Consider the following 17,228-nt stretch of genomic DNA (forward strand, 5'->3'; position numbering starts at 1 on the left):
AGGAAGAAGAAGATTGATCGAAAACCTACCTGTTTTTGGTTTTCGTTTGTTCGATCTGCAAAAAAAATTCTCTGCAATTCTTCCAGAGTTTCTTAGGTGAGATCCGGTTTCTCTCTCCTAAAATGAAAATGAATGTGTCTGTTTGAGAGAAAACCTAGGTTAGATAGTTATATAGTGAAGGTTATTCTGGTCATTTCGACCTCTATTAAAATTATTTTTAATTCGGGACCTGATTTTAAAACTCTGTTAACTAGGGGTCTCATATTATGGGTTATCCATGGATTGGGCCTTAGTCTAATTTTTCGTTTGTAAAATTATTGTATAAATTCGTGTCATCTGAGCTTAAAACTGGTCAGCCTAAGTATCGTTTTTTATTTTTCTTCAAAAGTTTTAGTTTTTCTTCAAAAAAACAAAAAAAAAAAAAAAAAAAAAAGTATGTGGACCATTGGCAATCTCCCTATGGCTACATGGGTGCGCTGGCTGTTATGCAGCTAAGTATTTACTTAGCTTGACCGAGCTTGACACAGTTTGACTTGACTCGACTACACACCCTTTCCCAATTTTTCTTTAAAGCTTAAATGGGGCCAATAGAAGTTGCATCAGGAATTAAGGAACGACAGTTAGGGTTTTCTTAGTGTATGAAGCAGATATGGAGGTTACGAAAATAAAGATCGTTTGAGCTTCAAATTCAAGTTAGTACATGGTTTGATCCAACTGAGGTATATTCTGGATTCCCAAGATTAGAATCTGTTGATTTACATTATTTACTGTTCAAGAGATGAATCCAATTTCTACTTGCATGAATCCTCATGAGAATCCATCATCACTCTCTCTTGTAGTTAGCAGTGTCGATATCTTGATACAGATTTTGTCGCGTTTACCGATTAAAATTCTGCTTGAGTTCAAACTCGTGTCCAAAAAATGGCGTTCCATTATATCTGATCCATTTTTTGCTAGGGAACATTTGTTAAAAACATTTGATAATTGTGATGGGTAAATCTAGAATTATCTAGATAGCTAACTATAACTCCCATGGGCTTATCTCAATGCATAGGCCCAGTCTAGAGATATCTAGACTCTTCTAAGATAAAAAGAGTGCAAGCCCATTCTAGAGTCTTCTAAGACATTTTCCATCATGTGTATCTAGAGAATTCTTTCTCTAGAATGATCTAGGTCAATTAGCTCTAGAGATTTCCAAGTCTAGAGTATTCTTAGTAGTTGGTCATGAAGTAGTATAAATAGAAGCAAATGTTGGCCTTTGTGGTCATCCACAACTCAAGTGAGTGAGTAAGTAGTAAGAGTGAGAGCTAGAGTTTAGAGTAAGAGCCAAAGTGCCTCTTTGTAAACAACTAGTGTAAGCCAAAGTTGCTACACAAGCCTCTTGTAATATTTTCATTTTCATATTAATATAAGCCTCACCTTTCAATTAACCAACCTCTCTTCCTAAATTCATTTCCATAAACCCATCACATTTCCGCATTGCGCCAACAAATTTGGTATCAGAGCAAACCTAACCCAGTAATCCTAAAACTCTACCCATGGCAATTAACCAAAGTATTCAAGGTTTCAATTATGCCCAAAGTCTAATTCCAATTTTTGATGGTGAGAGTTATGATTATTGGAGTTTACAAATGAAAACATTATTCATTTCACAAGACTTATGGGATTTTGTAGAAGATGGTTATAAGGTACCCGAGTCGGCAGAAGCTCTATCGTCATGGACGGATGCAGAGAAAAAGGAGTACAAGGAAAACAAGAAGAAGGATGCTAAAGCACTACTATTTCTACAACAAGGGGTAAGCAAAACTATTTTTCCTCGAATTTCGGTGGCGAAAACTTCGAAGGAGGCCTGGAATATTCTCAAAGTAGCATTCCAAGGATCAGAAAAGGTAATCTCCATTAAACTACAAAACTTATGGCGAGATTTTGATAATCTACTTATGAAAGAAAATGAAACTATCCAGAATTTCTTTTCAAGAGTTACTGGTATAGTAAATCAAATTAGTAGTTATGGAGATACCATAGAAAATAAAAGAGTTGTAGAAAAGATTTTAAGGAGCTCACCGTTCAAATTCGATCACATCGTCGCTGCCATTGAAGAGTCCAAAAATTTATCGACTCTCTCGGTACACGAATTAATGGGTTCACTCGAGGCGCACGAGAAAAGGATAAATAGGTTCGCGGAGCAACCATTGGAGCAGGCATTTCAATCAAAAATAAATTTCAGTGAGAAGAAAAATACAGAAGCCAGAAAAGAAAGCTCCAGAGGGGGATCGTCATCCAACTCGCAGTACGAGAAAGGGTCGACGTCAACTCAAGGACCCAGAAATTTCTACCGCGGACGAGGAAGAGGAAAAGGAGGTTATAGAAACAACAACCAAAGGTACGGAAAAAATTACTCCTCAAATCTCCGATGCAGTGTTTGCAAAAAGTTTGGCCATGCAACTGAAAATTGCAAGTACAAGTGCACCAAATGTGATAACTTAAATCACATGGAAAAAGATTGTTGGCTTAAAAATAATGAAGCCAACTATTCCGAGAAAAATGATTCTCAAAATCAAGTATTTTATTCCTGCCTCACCTCGCAACAAGAAGAGCAAGGTATATGGTATGTCGACAGCGGATGCAGCAGCCATATGACAGGAAACAAAGAATATTTCGTAAAATTGGAGGAGCAAGAGATTCCACCGGTCAAGCTCGGAGATGGAAAGTTCCAGAATGTTGAAGGAAGAGGAGTCATATCCGTACGTACAAGGTCAGGTATAACTCGATACATATCTGATGTTCTTTATGTTCCTGGCCTAGCTCAAAATTTATTAAGTGTTGGACAACTTATAAGAAAGGGGTACTCACTACATTTCGAAGACGGAGAATGCACAATTTATGATAAAATTAACAAGCAATTGGTGGCAAAAGTAAAAATGTCAGGAAATTTTGTCTTTCCCTTATCTATGCCATCAATTGAAAATTGTGCAATGAGTACCAACCATATTGACGAAGGAAAGCTATGGCATTTGAGATACGGGCATCTCAACTACAGATCCTTAAAGGTTCTGAAATCAAAAGGCATGGTAATTGGTCTTCCCAATATCGACGGTGGAGATAAAGTATGTGAAGGTTGTATTCTTGGGAAGTTTCACAGACTTCCATTTACCAAGACATCGTGGAGAGCAAGAAGGCCCCTCGAATTGGTGCACGCTGATATCTGCGGTCCGACAAGAACAACTTCACTCAACAACAGAAGATATTTTCTCTTATTCGTGGACGATTATACCAGAATGATGTGGGTGTACATTCTCGAGCAAAAGTCTGAGGCATTCACTAAATTCCTAGAATTCAAGGCGCTGGCAGAGAAGCAAAGTGGCCATCAATTGAAAGTCTTCCGTACAGACCGTGGTGGAGAATTTACTTCAAAAGAGTTTATCAACTACTGCAAAGAAAATAGAATTAAAAAGGAGCTCACTGTCCGATACACTCCACAACAAAACGGTGTCGCGGAAAGGAAAAATCGTACGATCGTGGAAATGGCTCGCAGTATGGTAAAAGCAAGGAAGCTACCCAACACCTACTGGGCGGAAGCAGTCAACACAGCAGTCTACATCCTTAATCGCTCTCCAACAAAAGCGGTTCACAACAAAACTCCATACGAGGCGTGGCATAAGAAAAAGCCCGAGGTAACTTCTTTCAGAATTTTTGGTTGCGTAGCATACTCACATATTCCATCCCAACATAGAGAAAAATTCGATGGAAAAGGAGAAAAGTTAATATTCATCGGATACAGCGAAGAGTCTAAAGCCTATAGACTTTTAAAGCCAGAAACAAAGGAACTAGTGATTTCAAGAGATGTTATCTTCGATGAATTCAAAGCTTGGGATTGGAATGATGAAACAGACAACCACGAGTTACCACTACTCATTGAAGATGAGCCAGATAAGCCACGCCAGGAAGAAAGTACTCCACCAGCAAGCCCGAGATCTCCTAGTCCAACACGACAAAGTCCAAGTTCATCAGAATCAAGTGCAAGTGCCCCACCAAGAAAGGTGCGTTCCCTAAGAGATATATATGATATATCTAATTGTGCATTTATAGCACTAGAGCCTAAAAAATATGAGGAAGCGGCGAAGGAAGAAAAATGGAGATATGCTATGGATGAAGAAATGCGAGTAATCGATAAAAATAAGACATGGGAGCTTGTTAATCAGCCAAATGACAAAGAAATAATTGGTCTGAAATGGGTCTACAAGACAAAATACAACGAAGATGGTTCGATTCAGAAGCACAAGGCAAGGCTAGTTGCAAAAGGATATTCACAGCAACCAGGAATCGACTACAACGAAACATTCGCCCCAGTCGCTCGCATGGAAACAATCCGGATGGTGTTAGCTTTGGCAGCTCAACTAAAAATGAAGGTCTACCAATTGGACGTAAAGTCGGCGTTCTTAAACGGAGAACTTGAAGAAGAGGTGTACGTTGAACAACCTCAAGGATATGTCCGAAAAGGAAAAGAAAACATGGTTTATCGTCTCCGCAAAGCACTATATGGCCTCAAGCAAGCACCGCGTGCATGGAACAACAAAATCGACAAGTATTTCCGAGATAATGGATTTGAAAAGAGTCCAAGTGAGCCATCCCTCTACATAAGAAAACAAGGTACGGATTTCCTAATCGTCTGTCTCTATGTTGATGATTTAATTTACGCCAGCACAAAACAAGACATGGCAGAAAAATTTAAGAAGGAGATGATGAAAGAATATGAGATGACAGACTTAGGACTTATGCGATATTTTCTTGGGATTCAAGTAAAACAATCTCCAGAAGAAATATTCATTTCTCAAGAAAAATATGCGGAAGACTTACTGAAAAGGTTCAACATGATGGATTGCAAACCAATTGCAACTCCAATGGGTACCAATGAGAAATTGGTAAAAAATGATGGAGCGACAAAAGTTGATCCAACCTTATTCAGAAGTCTAGTCGGCTCACTGATCTACTTAACAAATACAAGACCAGACATCGTCAATGCAACTAGTATTGTTTCTCGGTTTATGAGCGATCCAAGCAAGTTACACTATGCAGCCGCAAAGAGAATTCTTCGGTATATCAAGGGAACGAAGGATTTTGGCATCAAGTATACAAGAGAAAAAGATAATGATTTAATTGGCTTCACAGATAGCGATTGGGCAGGTTCTATTGAAGACCGAAAGAGCACATCAGGCTATGTTTTCTGTATGGGAACAAAAGTTATCTCTTGGAGTTCTAAAAAGCAAAGCACTGTGGCATTATCGTCAGCCGAAGCAGAGTACATAGCATCAACAAGTGCAGCATGTGAAGCGGTATGGTTAAGAAGAATAATGACCGACCTACAACAAAAGCAAAAAGAACCAACAACTATATACTGTGACAATATGTCTACAATTGCAATGACAAAAAATCCAGTGTTCCACGGACGGACGAAGCATATAGAGCTACGACATCACTTCATCAGAGAGTTAGTAGAGAACAAGGAAATCGAGCTCCAATTCTGTCCGACGCAAGAACAAAATGCGGACATTTTCACAAAAGCAGTCACGGTGGATAAATTCAATCATTTTAGAGATAAGCTCAACATCACAATTAAGAGGGGGTGTTAAAAACATTTGATAATTGTGATGGGTAAATCTAGAATTATCTAGATAGCTAACTATAACTCCCATGGGCTTATCTCAATGCATAGGCCCAGTCTAGAGATATCTAGACTCTTCTAAGATAAAAAGAGTGCAAGCCCATTCTAGAGTCTTCTAAGACATTTTCCATCATGTGTATCTAGAGAATTCTTTCTCTAGAATGATCTAGGTCAATTAGCTCTAGAGATTTCCAAGTCTAGAGTATTCTTAGTAGTTGGTCATGAAGTAGTATAAATAGAAGCAAATGTTGGCCTTTGTGGTCATCCACAACTCAAGTGAGTGAGTAAGTAGTAAGAGTGAGAGCTAGAGTTTAGAGTAAGAGCCAAAGTGCCTCTTTGTAAACAACTAGTGTAAGCCAAAGTTGCTACACAAGCCTCTTGTAATATTTTCATTTTCATATTAATATAAGCCTCACCTTTCAATTAACCAACCTCTCTTCCTAAATTCATTTCCATAAACCCATCACATTTCCGCATTGCGCCAACAACATTGTCATCAATACCCACATTCAGTCAATGGACTAATTTTACATACAAATCAACCGAAACTGGAATTCGTTTCGCTAGATGGGTCCTCCTCATCCGCTGCCCCTTTTGAAACCCTAGATTTTATTCAGGATCCCAAAGGTATAAGAATTGAACAATCTTGCAATGGTCTTATGTGTTGTAGCAGCATTAGAGCCAGTTTCTTGGAGCGCACCTATTACGTTTTCAATCCATTTGCAAAACAATTTCGGTCTATTGTGAGTGGATCTCAGGGAAAGGAAAAGGGTTTTGTTGTGTTTTCTAGTGTCAGCTTGGCTTATGATCCACGCAATTCACCCCACTACAAAGTTGTTTGCATTTGGTTCACTAAACAACCCGAAGATTCTGATACCAATGTGGATCTTCAATTGGAGATATACTCATCTGAAACTGCTACTTGGAAGCTTTCTGGAGATGTTTTTTCTGCACCTCGTCGTAGCTTCCTCTATAAAAGTGGAGTATTCTGGAAAGGTTCGTTGCACTGGATTGACCCATCGATAGAAGGGAATTCTTTTTGTTTCAATGTTGATCAAGAATTAAGAATGAAAATGCCAGACTACCGTTCTGTTCCTAGTGTAGAGGATAAAATGATGGTTAAATTCTTCGGGGAGTGTAGGGGTCACTTGCATCTAATTGTCAGTCCTGCTTCACTTTCTAGTTTTGAAGTCTTGGAAATGGAGACGGACTACATGGGATGGAATGTAAAATATCACGTTTCTCCCCAAGAATTGATAATTTTGTATCCACGGCCCCCTGCCTTTGATGTATTGCTGGTAGAGGAAGTAGAATGCAATTCGTCTAAGGTGGTTTTACTAATCCAAGATAAAGTTTTTTCTTATGATATACAGGACAAGAGCTTCAAGGAAATTCATAGACTGGCACCAGGTCATTCAAACCAGTTTGGTCGATCTAATTTTTCTTTTCAGTACATTCAGACACTCGCTTGTGTTTGATTGTTTATTTTCAGGCTTAGGGGTGTTCCCTATATTATGTTTTTATCTCGTACGAATTAGAGAAGGTGCTTGTTGAACTTTACGTGCAGGGGTGCTATTTCCTGATTAACCTTGTACTCTTTGCGAATATTGTATTGCTTTTAAGGTTGCAAAGAAATGTTCAGAAATTGGTACACTGATGGTTGTTGTTGATGTGAACAAGCACATCTAGTTATTTGTTCTGTGTGAATTTTATCTTTTGCTTACTATCTTCATGAGTGCTAGTTGTTGCATTAGCATTTGAATTTTCTTATTTGAGGTTTGTATTACCGTCTGTGCATAAGTGATTATTGTTAATTCAGGAATTTTCAGTGGATGCTATTATGAAATCAAATGTGAACCTTGCCGAATAAAGCATGTATTCTCCAGTCCATTTCTGCTCTCTTGCAGGTCTCCACTTGGGGCCAATGTGTTAAACAGCCCCACTATAACCAGAAATTGACCTCCATTATGCAGTAGAGTGTAAATACTAAATACTATGTAAAATTACATCCAAGTGAATCATTAGCAATCTTTCGGTTTCCGCCTCTATTCTTAGGATTGAAACTACAAGGCAGAACATGTGGTTCACAGAGGCCATCCTGTGAAAGACTGAAATATCTTCTCAACTCTGATGGCTCAAAATCGGAGTTTGGAGAAGTTGCTGGTGTTTCTGGGAGGGGACAACACAGTAGTGATTTTGTTGACAGAACAGAAGCTGGCTTCTTTAGATGAAACAAAGAAAACATTTAACCCCTGGCTTCTTTAGTACCAAAAAGATAAAATTTATTCATCAACCATTCTCAGATCAGAAACTTTTTGTTTCTGATTCATTGAACTAAGTTTATAATAAGGGCCTGAAAAACCAAAGTTTTGAAGGAAGGTAAACTAACTAACTTGAAGAAATGAAACTTTATACATGATAATCGAATCCTACAGTTTCGCAGTTGCAAAAACCGAATATACAGATAATACGTAGGTGTGGTGGAATGCGTGGGAAATTTGTCTCAGGCCATCGTTGTGATGCTTCGCATCCGATCAACTTCTGAACTTTCTATACAAAAATCACGAATAGGGCTTGCTTGACCCCTCTGTTCACGGAAACGGGCATCTTGGGTTACAGGGTTACTAGAACGGATAGGAGGAGAACCTGAGTAAAATGGCGGGGATGCCTGCTGGAAGCAAAAAGCACGGTTAGCCAACACAACTCTGGTTACGAAACATAGAAATAAATAAAAAGGGGTAGCGGATAACAAACCTTGCCCGCAAAGATATGTGGAAGCTGACCTGCTATGTTTTGGTCGGCATACTCCCCCCCACAAGGCCTGAAGTCGCATTATTATTCATATGAATTTACAGTGAGATGTAATGACAATAAGAAGTGAAGTGCATTCAGAGCATAAAGAAGGGAGAGTTCTATTCTAGCATTTACAATCAATAGAATCAATTACTAACTAAACTTCCTGTCACCTCTTCTAAGTTGTTACAAAGGGAAAATCGGCATGACCATCTGCATTGTTTACCGGTAGTTCGGTGGCTTTGGAAACTGTTGTTGCTTTGAACAAATCAGCTTTATATATATTTTGACCAATATAGAAGCTCAAGCCCTTAAATTACACTGAGTTCTGACAGATTACAAGTTATGTACCTAACTATTGATAACGTCATCTACTACTACTAGCCTCTAGGCCATAATTCAAGCAAGAATTCTCCTAATCAGGTGTAAAGAGATAACTAAGAAATACTACTGGGTGTCTGGGTGCATTTATACTAGGTGTAACCAGCACCATTTTGATATTAAAGAAAAACAGTTTTAGCAATGCAACTATTCAGCCAATGTGAGTTGTATTCGAGATAATGTAGACTTCACTTAACAGTAAAAGTGTAATTATATATTGCAAAGACATTTCAAGCAATAAAACAAGTAGGCATGATTTAGTAACAGAGAAAAAAGTATAGTCCGACGAACCTTATATTTTGTCTCTGTGGTTTGGGACACATGACTGCTTCATTCCTGTTTCGACATTTCTCCACCATAAACGCTGTCCGAACTTTTCTCATCTCAATCATCTCAGCCACTAAATTTCTCTCGTTTGTTCTCAATCCTCCTAGACATAATAAATTCACAAGACCAAAGGACAAACATCAGGGCACTACAATATACATGACTTGTTTATGCAGAGATGTGCAACTTAAAAAGAAAACCCCTTCTGTTAGCGTGTCGTTAGCAACAAAGTTTCAACTAGCACAGAGCAAACACGAAAAAAGATCTTAAACACGCCACAATAAAACGGGACCACGTGTCCAATGTTATTCCCTGCTTACCCAATGCTGGTTGAAGCATTCTTGCAACTAGCTAGCGAGCACATATCAAATTCTTCTTGTTTTCTTTTTTTGGATCTTAGAGATTTGGCACAAATGATGTAAACTCCAACCATCTAATCACCAAATAACTCCCAACAATGAAAAATTCATTTTATCAGTGACTTGTATAACTTGTTGGCAATTGAGGAGGCCATAGACAGGGAAGACCTATGAACCACCATATCTATTGCCTGTGAGGGTGAGAACTACTTGGGAACCCTCATGTTGAGGCAATAATTAATCAAAATTTACTTAAAATCAAGGGCCCAAAACATCAAATTGACCATTACTTAGTGGCAAATTGTAAAACAAACCTTGGTTGTTGTCAACTGAATTCCTCCAATTCTTCATGTCTATTGAGCTTACTCAAACAACCCACTAATCCCTCACAATCGAACTTTCTGCATTAAAACATTAAAATCATTTCAAAATTAAAAATCTTTGCACATAAACAAAGTTTAATAAATTAAGCCAAAAAGTATAACAACAAATACCTTTTATGTTTGCAATCAAAGAAACCCAGACCCAGACTTTGCAACACAAACAAACTGTAAGGAAACAAGCTTAGCCTTGGAGAGAAGAAAGTAGAAAGAGCGTGTGCTTTCTTTCAATCTCTCTGTCTCTCTCTCTCGGCTCTGTGTATCTCTGGTGGAAAGAGCAAGAAGATATTTAAGGCCTAGATATTTAGCGTTTATAGATATGTCAAGGAAAACGGAGATATTTTACCCCGAAATCAAATGACAATAATATCTTCTCTAAAAAAAATAAAATAAAATAAATCTTCGGATAGGGAAACTACAAGAATCTAACGGCTCATAACTATTCATTTATCTGACGAGAACGTGTAAAGATAAGTATGGCATATCATGAATTTTTAGGTGCTTTCGAACTTGTAGATATCGTAGGCCTGGTTCAACCTTTTTGTGAAGATTCCAAAATGTTACTTGCATTCGAAATTGCCCAATTCATGTAGTTCATAGTTAGTCTCATTAGCTTCAACTTTTTAAGCAACTGCACCGCACGTTAATATGAACCGTTTTTTAACAATTTTATCGAGTTTCTAGTGTGTTAACACAACAAAATGAAATATTAATAGCAATCTGTTATTTGGCCGACCGATCGGAGGGCCTGTAGGGAGGGAGTCTCTTTTATGGCCATTCTTTTTCATGACTTCTATGTTGTCCACTACACTCGCAAACCATTTGAAAGGCACTTTCACTAGTGGTACCATTACAAACTATGATACACATAATCAACTTGCCTCGTTCTCTAGCCCAATGCTTTGCATCATCTTTTTCCTCCCATGTCTCCTCGGTTAAATAGTGAGAGATAGAATCTTGGGTGAGAAGTTGATTTGCTAAAGGTTGTTCATCCATTAGGGGGGGTACACTCACGATCTGGACAATAATACACCCACATTAGTCTAAACAAGAACAAAACAAAAACATACATAAAGCTACGGTTGGACACGACACAGGAAATACAAACCGTAACAGAGATACGGTTCGTAATTACAATCACTTACAAACCGTAACACAACTACGGTTGGTAGTGGTCCTCCCGTAACAAACCGTAAATAGGATGAACTGAAAATGAAAACATACAAATCATTATACGATAGGTAAAAAACACAGATCACAAACCGTAACACAATTACGGCTGGTAGCTATTTACATATTACCAACCGTAAGAAGTGCAGTAAATACTTCCATGCACATGATGAGTTACGGTTGGTAACTACTGAAGAACGCAACCAACCGTACTGATATTAGGGTTCGACTCGAAAATTTTATACTAACCGTAACTGGTATTACGATTGAGTTTTCCCCCCAATTGAACCAGTTACGGTTGGTATTGGAAACTTTACGAACCGTAACATTCAATTACGGTTGATAACTAGCTAATTATCAACCGTAAGTTCTTCTGAAATTTTTTAAAATTTGATTTTTTTACGTACTTTAGAGAATTTTAAGCAACAAAAAGCTAATGAGAACTAGTTTAGAAGTATATCTGGTCATTTTCAGTTGCTGGTTATTCACTTTGTTGGCTAATTTCTTCAATTGGTTGAGATTGACCTTCACTATGGGTTAAAACATCTCTACCATATAAGAAATACTCCATATCAGGATCTCCATCAAGGGGTATGTAGTATTTGTTTTCTCTATCGTATAGAGATTCACCCATCTCAAATTTGCCAATGGAATCACTCATTTTGGTTGAGTGAATCAAAATCTAGGGTTTCACAAATATCACATAAGTTTTCTTTTTCTTCTCCTCTAAATTTTTTTTTATAACTCTAAAAATCTGATTTTAGAGTTATTATAAGTGAAAATTAATTAGCAACACTAATCTTGATTATCATCACTAATCTCGATTATTAATAATAAGGGTTAATTGGTCATTTTCATATTTTTTTGATAAGGGCACTTGAATTACCACCTAATGACCCTCTTTGTCTTATTAGGTTTACCGCCCCTCCAATGAAACCACCCGCCCCTTTAACAGGATTGAAAAAAAATGACCATAAAAGAGACTCCCTCCCTACGGGCCCTCCGATCGGTCGGCCCAATAACAGATTGCTATTAATATTTCATTTTGTTGTGTTAACACACTAGAAACTCGATAAAATTGTTAAAAAACGGTTCATATTAACGTGCGGTGCAGTTGCTTAAAAAGTTGAAGCTAATGAGACTAACTATGAACTACATGAATTAGGCAATTTCCCGGAGAATGGGATTACCTTATCTTCAACTCTTTGATTTCTTGGTATTCCGTCAAAACCAATAATACTAATTCTGTTTTGATAACGTATTAATTGGTTGTTGATTCACTAGGGGTTCCGGTATCCGGATTATTATGGGTTTCTGAATGGATTTCTTCCTTAAATCACTGACATTTTTTTTAATACTTTTGATTAGTGTTGTAAACTAGAACTTTTTATTATTTTGATCAATTGACAGTCCGTGGCTTTAGCAGATTTAAAAAGTCATTTACCAGTTCACTCACAGTCAACAGTCAGTCTTCGACTCTTTAGCATCAACTGCAACTTTCACAACCCAGACCCTAATTACGTCCTAAAATTAAGACCCTTTTACAAAATAACTCTTTCAAAAAATCAGGTAAAGGTTCAAAGTCTTTTTTGAAGGTTTGTGAGGTGGTGGATGCCGATGATACATGGTTTGTATCTGCTTCTTACAAAACTAAACTCTAAAGAACTTTGATTTTTGGTCTGCCTTTGGTATTCCTAGCACACATATGCCTTCAAAAGATTCCTCGTTGACCACTTCGTAATTGCCCAAAAGATGCTTAGTATGGTATGTGTCCTTTGGAGAATTCGTGATGTTTTGGTATCTCTAGAAACTGTGTCGGCACGTATAAGCATCGTAATGCTTTCCTTTGGTTGAATTGGCAAAATACTTTGGGATGATATGAAAATGTTTGTTGACATGGCTTCAGCCGAGATTAGAACGACTGTGAGGATGTCATATGACTCTTTTAGGGTCTTCTATTATAAAGAAAGACCAAAAAAGAAAGATGACATACACCCTTTTGTGATTTTAATTAACAAATATTTTATTCCCTTGCTAGGTATCAACTCTGATTAGTGTGATTCTTCAAAACATGGTTTTTCACATTGCTAGTCTAACATAAAGGATATCAAGGTCGATTAAATTACTGAAATGTGCATCGATATGGAAACATATGACATTTCTTTGCAGTAATGATGGGTATTTATTTTTTTGTACGGTTGCTCATCAAAGTGACTAAAAAATGCTAATCAAAGGAAATTTCGAGATGTCACAAAAAATTTCTATAGAAAGAAACTGACCAATGGCAATGGTTGTGCATCTCTTGAGGTACTAAAAATAGGCATTTATGTTTGTTACAGCGGTATATATTAGACGGTCAATTGAGCCAAGAGGTCAACAGTTTCCCTCTTCAGCTTCAAAATGAAAACATCCATGTTTACCATGCACTGGAATCTCAAAATCAAATTAAGCATTTCAAGCTACATACAAATGAAAATAACTTATTACATCATTGGCAGAACTGCAGGAGTATGGACTGCAAGACTGAAAGAGAAAAAGAAAATGTTTAATAGTAATGCAAATGATATGAGTGAAGGGTCTATCATTCGCTTCTAGAAGTCTGAACTAAATAGCATTCGGCTATTAAGAAGCATTAAGATGAGAAATGATCGGGAAATTGTATAATATCATTTGAGACTCCCAATGGAAAAACAAAATACAACAATATACTCAGTGAAAATTAGAGATGTTGATTCAGAGTATGCAATGCTCCAGATGTTAATAAAGATTCGATGCCACCAAACAAATTCAGATACACCGTAAATCATACGTTGAAAAAAAAAAAAGTGGACACGAAGTTACATGGAGGATGCAAAATCACATTGCCTTGCATGTCTTTGCCAGATTTATTGCATCTGATGGACGGGCATTTACCTTTAGAACAGTTTTTACCCCTGGATGCAGATTATAGAACCCTTTGTATGGTTATCAAAAAAGCTTTCACTACCACTTTCTAAGAATATACGGTTCTTCTAAAATTATACCTTTCTGAAAAATATATTAAGGTAGTAACAACCTTCTCTGTAATCCACACAATTAATATCTGAATAAAAATGATTGGAGATACGTAACCAATAAAACTAATTGTGTAAAAGTAGTTCATTAACACAAACAGATAAATAAGCTTAAGCTAAAGTTATACACAGAGTTGTGTGTGAATATGAAGACAAAAAATCAATTGCACAGCTAATAACTCACAGAACTAAACTTCCTTCCATCCCTTAGTATTCTGAATCTGGTTCCACTCTAATTGGAGCCACAAATCATGACCAACATGATATATGACACTTTTCAAATCTATGTAATCCATATCTAATATTGCCATTGGAAGCATGTAAATTTTATCCCAACCAAGTAACAATATCTGTGGGAGCCGAACCCACAGCCACCGGAAGCATGTAAATTTTAGCCTAGTCAAATAACAGTACCATCTGTACATGGGTGAGACCATGTGCTCTTCCGTTTGAGCTAAAATAGCAAGTACCATTTCTTACTGTAATTGGGATTTAACAAAATGATACTCTAAGCTAGAATAATTCATAAGCATGCCAAGAAGCGAGTTTATCCAATCCTATGTTTGTTGCACAAATAGTACCCCAAGAGTATAATCCCAAGTATATAGTGAGTGTTTAAAACGGTGGTGCACCTTACATGATATTTACCAAATAACTCCATCAGTAACGAATTTACCATGAAGAACTGTATCAAAGGTCCAATAGGTACTTGCAGAGAACCAACAAACAAAAAGGATGCATATGTCAATGACGAAATCTAAGAAAGGAAAACAATGGAATGCAATTAAGTTGAGAGTTTTAAGTGGATCTTCCTTTAGCAAATTAGATAATACACTACACCAGATCAAGGATTTCCTTACAGAAAAAAAAAACATTACTAAAATAATAGAGCTAATTTCCCTAACTAAGAAAAATAGTTACCCAATGGCAGTTCTATAATGTGTTAGTATTTTTATCTAACTCTTTTAGCCCATTAGGGAAATTAAATAGGCTAACACACTCGTTTCATTACCACTTTTTTCCTAACTATTGACATTTACACTTCATATTTACTTTGTAATGTAGAGATTGTGTTATAATGTTAGCTAACTCTTTATATAACAGTTCAAGTTACTAATAAGGAGTCTTGCAATTTCAGAATAGTCTAACTCGTTTAGAACGTTAGGAATTCGTTAGATTTTAATAAAAAAATACTGGCACTTTCAGGTGATCCTGGCCTGGAAGCCGGTCACCTGAGAATGCCAGTTCCGGTCACCTGGGAATGCCAGTTCCGGTCACCTGAAAATTTCAAGCCATCCATATTTTCAAATGCAAATTTTGAGACTGCAAATTTTATTCTTATTTCTGAAACTACAATAATAATCATTCACCAAATTGAATGGCTGCGACACATACTAGACATTCAGGTGTCAAAAACCAGTTCAGTTCATGTGCCATATACTAGACAGATGCTATCCCTGCTTTACATCTACTGGTATTCCAACATCATCAGTCTAAATTACCTCTACCCCTAGCTTAACAATGTGCTCAGTGCAAGAAGACTTCTTCATTAATATTGTGAACTGGTTCCTCTTGCTGGAGTAGTTGTAATAGCGCAAGGATTCGAAGCTTGATCATGTATGGGCATCAGAATAACACTAGGTGATGGTGTTTCTTGTACCTGCACAGTTGTTGTAAGAAGTTAGGTGTATTCGACATACATATAAAGATGGATATCAATACAATAGATTCTTCTCAGTGTTAATCACCACATACATTCTCATAATGCATCCACACAGAACTATAACACAGGTCAGTGACCATTTCCTGTAGTTCTTACAAGTTTATGTCGGCATGTAGGTAATACAATCACATAGATTTCAGGATTAGTGGATTGTTGCTTACCATTCTCATCTAACCCAGCTTGTTCCTTCATTTGTGCCTACATTAGAACAAGTACGGATAAGTATTAGCATACAACGCAGGTATATAGATAGTGAAGTTTGCAACCTATTAAAAGTTAGTAATCTAAAAGGGAGAATTCAACTCACTCTTTCCTACAGCTTTGAGCAAGAAAGTAAATATCTGCTTGCTAACTTGCTTCTTGCTTTGCGTCCAGGTGAACCAGTAAGAATCACCTATTTTAGGACACGGTATACAACCTCAAGCCTCTCAGTTGCCTGCAAAATAAAATAAATTATCATTAACATGTCTATATTTGGATGTTAAGTTTGAGAACAGTATCATAAAACACAAAACTCTGAACCATGATTAATTGATGCTGCTAGAGGTGCTAACCTTGACTTGGGCTGAGGACGCAGGAAATGTAAGTCGCAATAAAAGCTAAAGGTGGAAACATAAGCTCTCCCTTTCTAACTGCACCATTCAATTTAACATGATAGGGTGAGCTTTCGGAGTTGCAAAGATCCAGAAACCAAAAAAAAAAGGACATGAAGTTTTCAGGTACATAACAAAAAAATTAAAATCAAATAAAAAAAAAGACAAAAAAGAATCCCTTCCAGTCAAAACCAACCTCCCCGCTAACCGCAATATCAAATCCCTCGATGATTTTGCGTTGAAGATGGGTAAAAAGTTATAAGCCAATACAAACATCCCAAAATCCAGGTCTCTGTGACATCCCTACACATAGCCAAAATGAAATTGCAATGTGAACAAAATCTTTAATGCCAATTACAGAAAATCTAAAGGAAACTAGTAGCAAGCCTAAAACAGAATGAAACAAAACAAAATTGCAGTAAGTATGTAAGCAGACCTGAACCAATAAAGAGAGGCAATAACAATGTTTTAGTAGACTGGATAACACGGGGCAAATCGGCTCTAAACAATAGCAAATGAACAGCCAATGTAAGTAGCTTCACAAGTTGTGCTAGCTTTCAATGTTGAAAACCATAGAGCAATGTAAAAGGAAATGAGAGGTATTTACATTGTAGTAACCAACACCTCATTCCAAACCCCTGAAAAGTAAACCAAAATTCTTCAATTCAAATGAGCAAGCAAAATAAGAATCTCCATCCCTAACTTTTCTTGTGATGCTCAAGAAAATGACACCACAAATCCATGAATCAGGGGACAAAAATCAAATTCCGAAAACACTATTAATAAA

The 17,228-nt window shown here is 37.1% G+C and overlaps 2 protein-coding genes and 1 long non-coding RNA gene across 4 annotated transcripts in view; 1 reads left to right on the top strand and 2 right to left on the bottom strand.

Moving 5' to 3' along the window:
- The first annotated feature begins 466 nt into the window (after positions 1–466).
- Positions 467–7,388, top strand: LOC113344426 (F-box protein At5g07610-like). The gene is made up of 2 exons (XM_026588398.1): positions 467–962; positions 6,152–7,388. The coding sequence occupies exons 1-2, from the start codon at positions 779–781 to the stop codon at positions 7,138–7,140; spliced, it is 1,173 nt and encodes a 390-aa protein (XP_026444183.1). The 5' UTR covers positions 467–778; the 3' UTR covers positions 7,141–7,388.
- Positions 7,389–7,927: 539 nt separating this feature from the next.
- Positions 7,928–10,178, bottom strand: LOC113344427. Of its 2 annotated transcripts, none has more exons than XM_026588400.1 (5): positions 10,017–10,178; positions 9,837–9,923; positions 9,128–9,266; positions 8,417–8,483; positions 7,928–8,330 (listed from the first exon to the last, which is right to left on the bottom strand). In XM_026588400.1, exons 2-5 carry the CDS (start codon positions 9,871–9,873, stop codon positions 8,166–8,168), a joined length of 408 nt encoding a protein of 135 aa, XP_026444185.1. In that variant the 5' UTR covers positions 9,874–9,923; positions 10,017–10,178; the 3' UTR covers positions 7,928–8,165. The 2 variants fall into 2 exon arrangements, with proteins under 2 accessions (XP_026444185.1, XP_026444184.1); XM_026588399.1 differs by having other exon boundaries at positions 7,928–8,333.
- Positions 10,179–15,454: 5,276 nt separating this feature from the next.
- LOC113344437 overlaps positions 15,455–17,228 on the bottom strand; it is a 3,209-nt gene continuing 1,435 nt past the window's right edge. The window contains exons 5-10 of the long non-coding RNA XR_003357814.1: positions 16,878–16,942; positions 16,638–16,744; positions 16,403–16,480; positions 16,156–16,284; positions 16,010–16,046; positions 15,455–15,785 (exon numbers count right to left, since the gene is read on the bottom strand). This is a non-coding gene — a long non-coding RNA (uncharacterized LOC113344437). The remainder of the gene's footprint in view (positions 15,786–16,009; positions 16,047–16,155; positions 16,285–16,402; positions 16,481–16,637; positions 16,745–16,877; positions 16,943–17,228) is intronic.

The sequence above is a fragment of the Papaver somniferum genome, unplaced genomic scaffold (genome assembly GCF_003573695.1).
Source record: "Papaver somniferum cultivar HN1 unplaced genomic scaffold, ASM357369v1 unplaced-scaffold_76, whole genome shotgun sequence".
Lineage (NCBI taxonomy): Eukaryota > Viridiplantae > Streptophyta > Magnoliopsida > Ranunculales > Papaveraceae > Papaver > Papaver somniferum.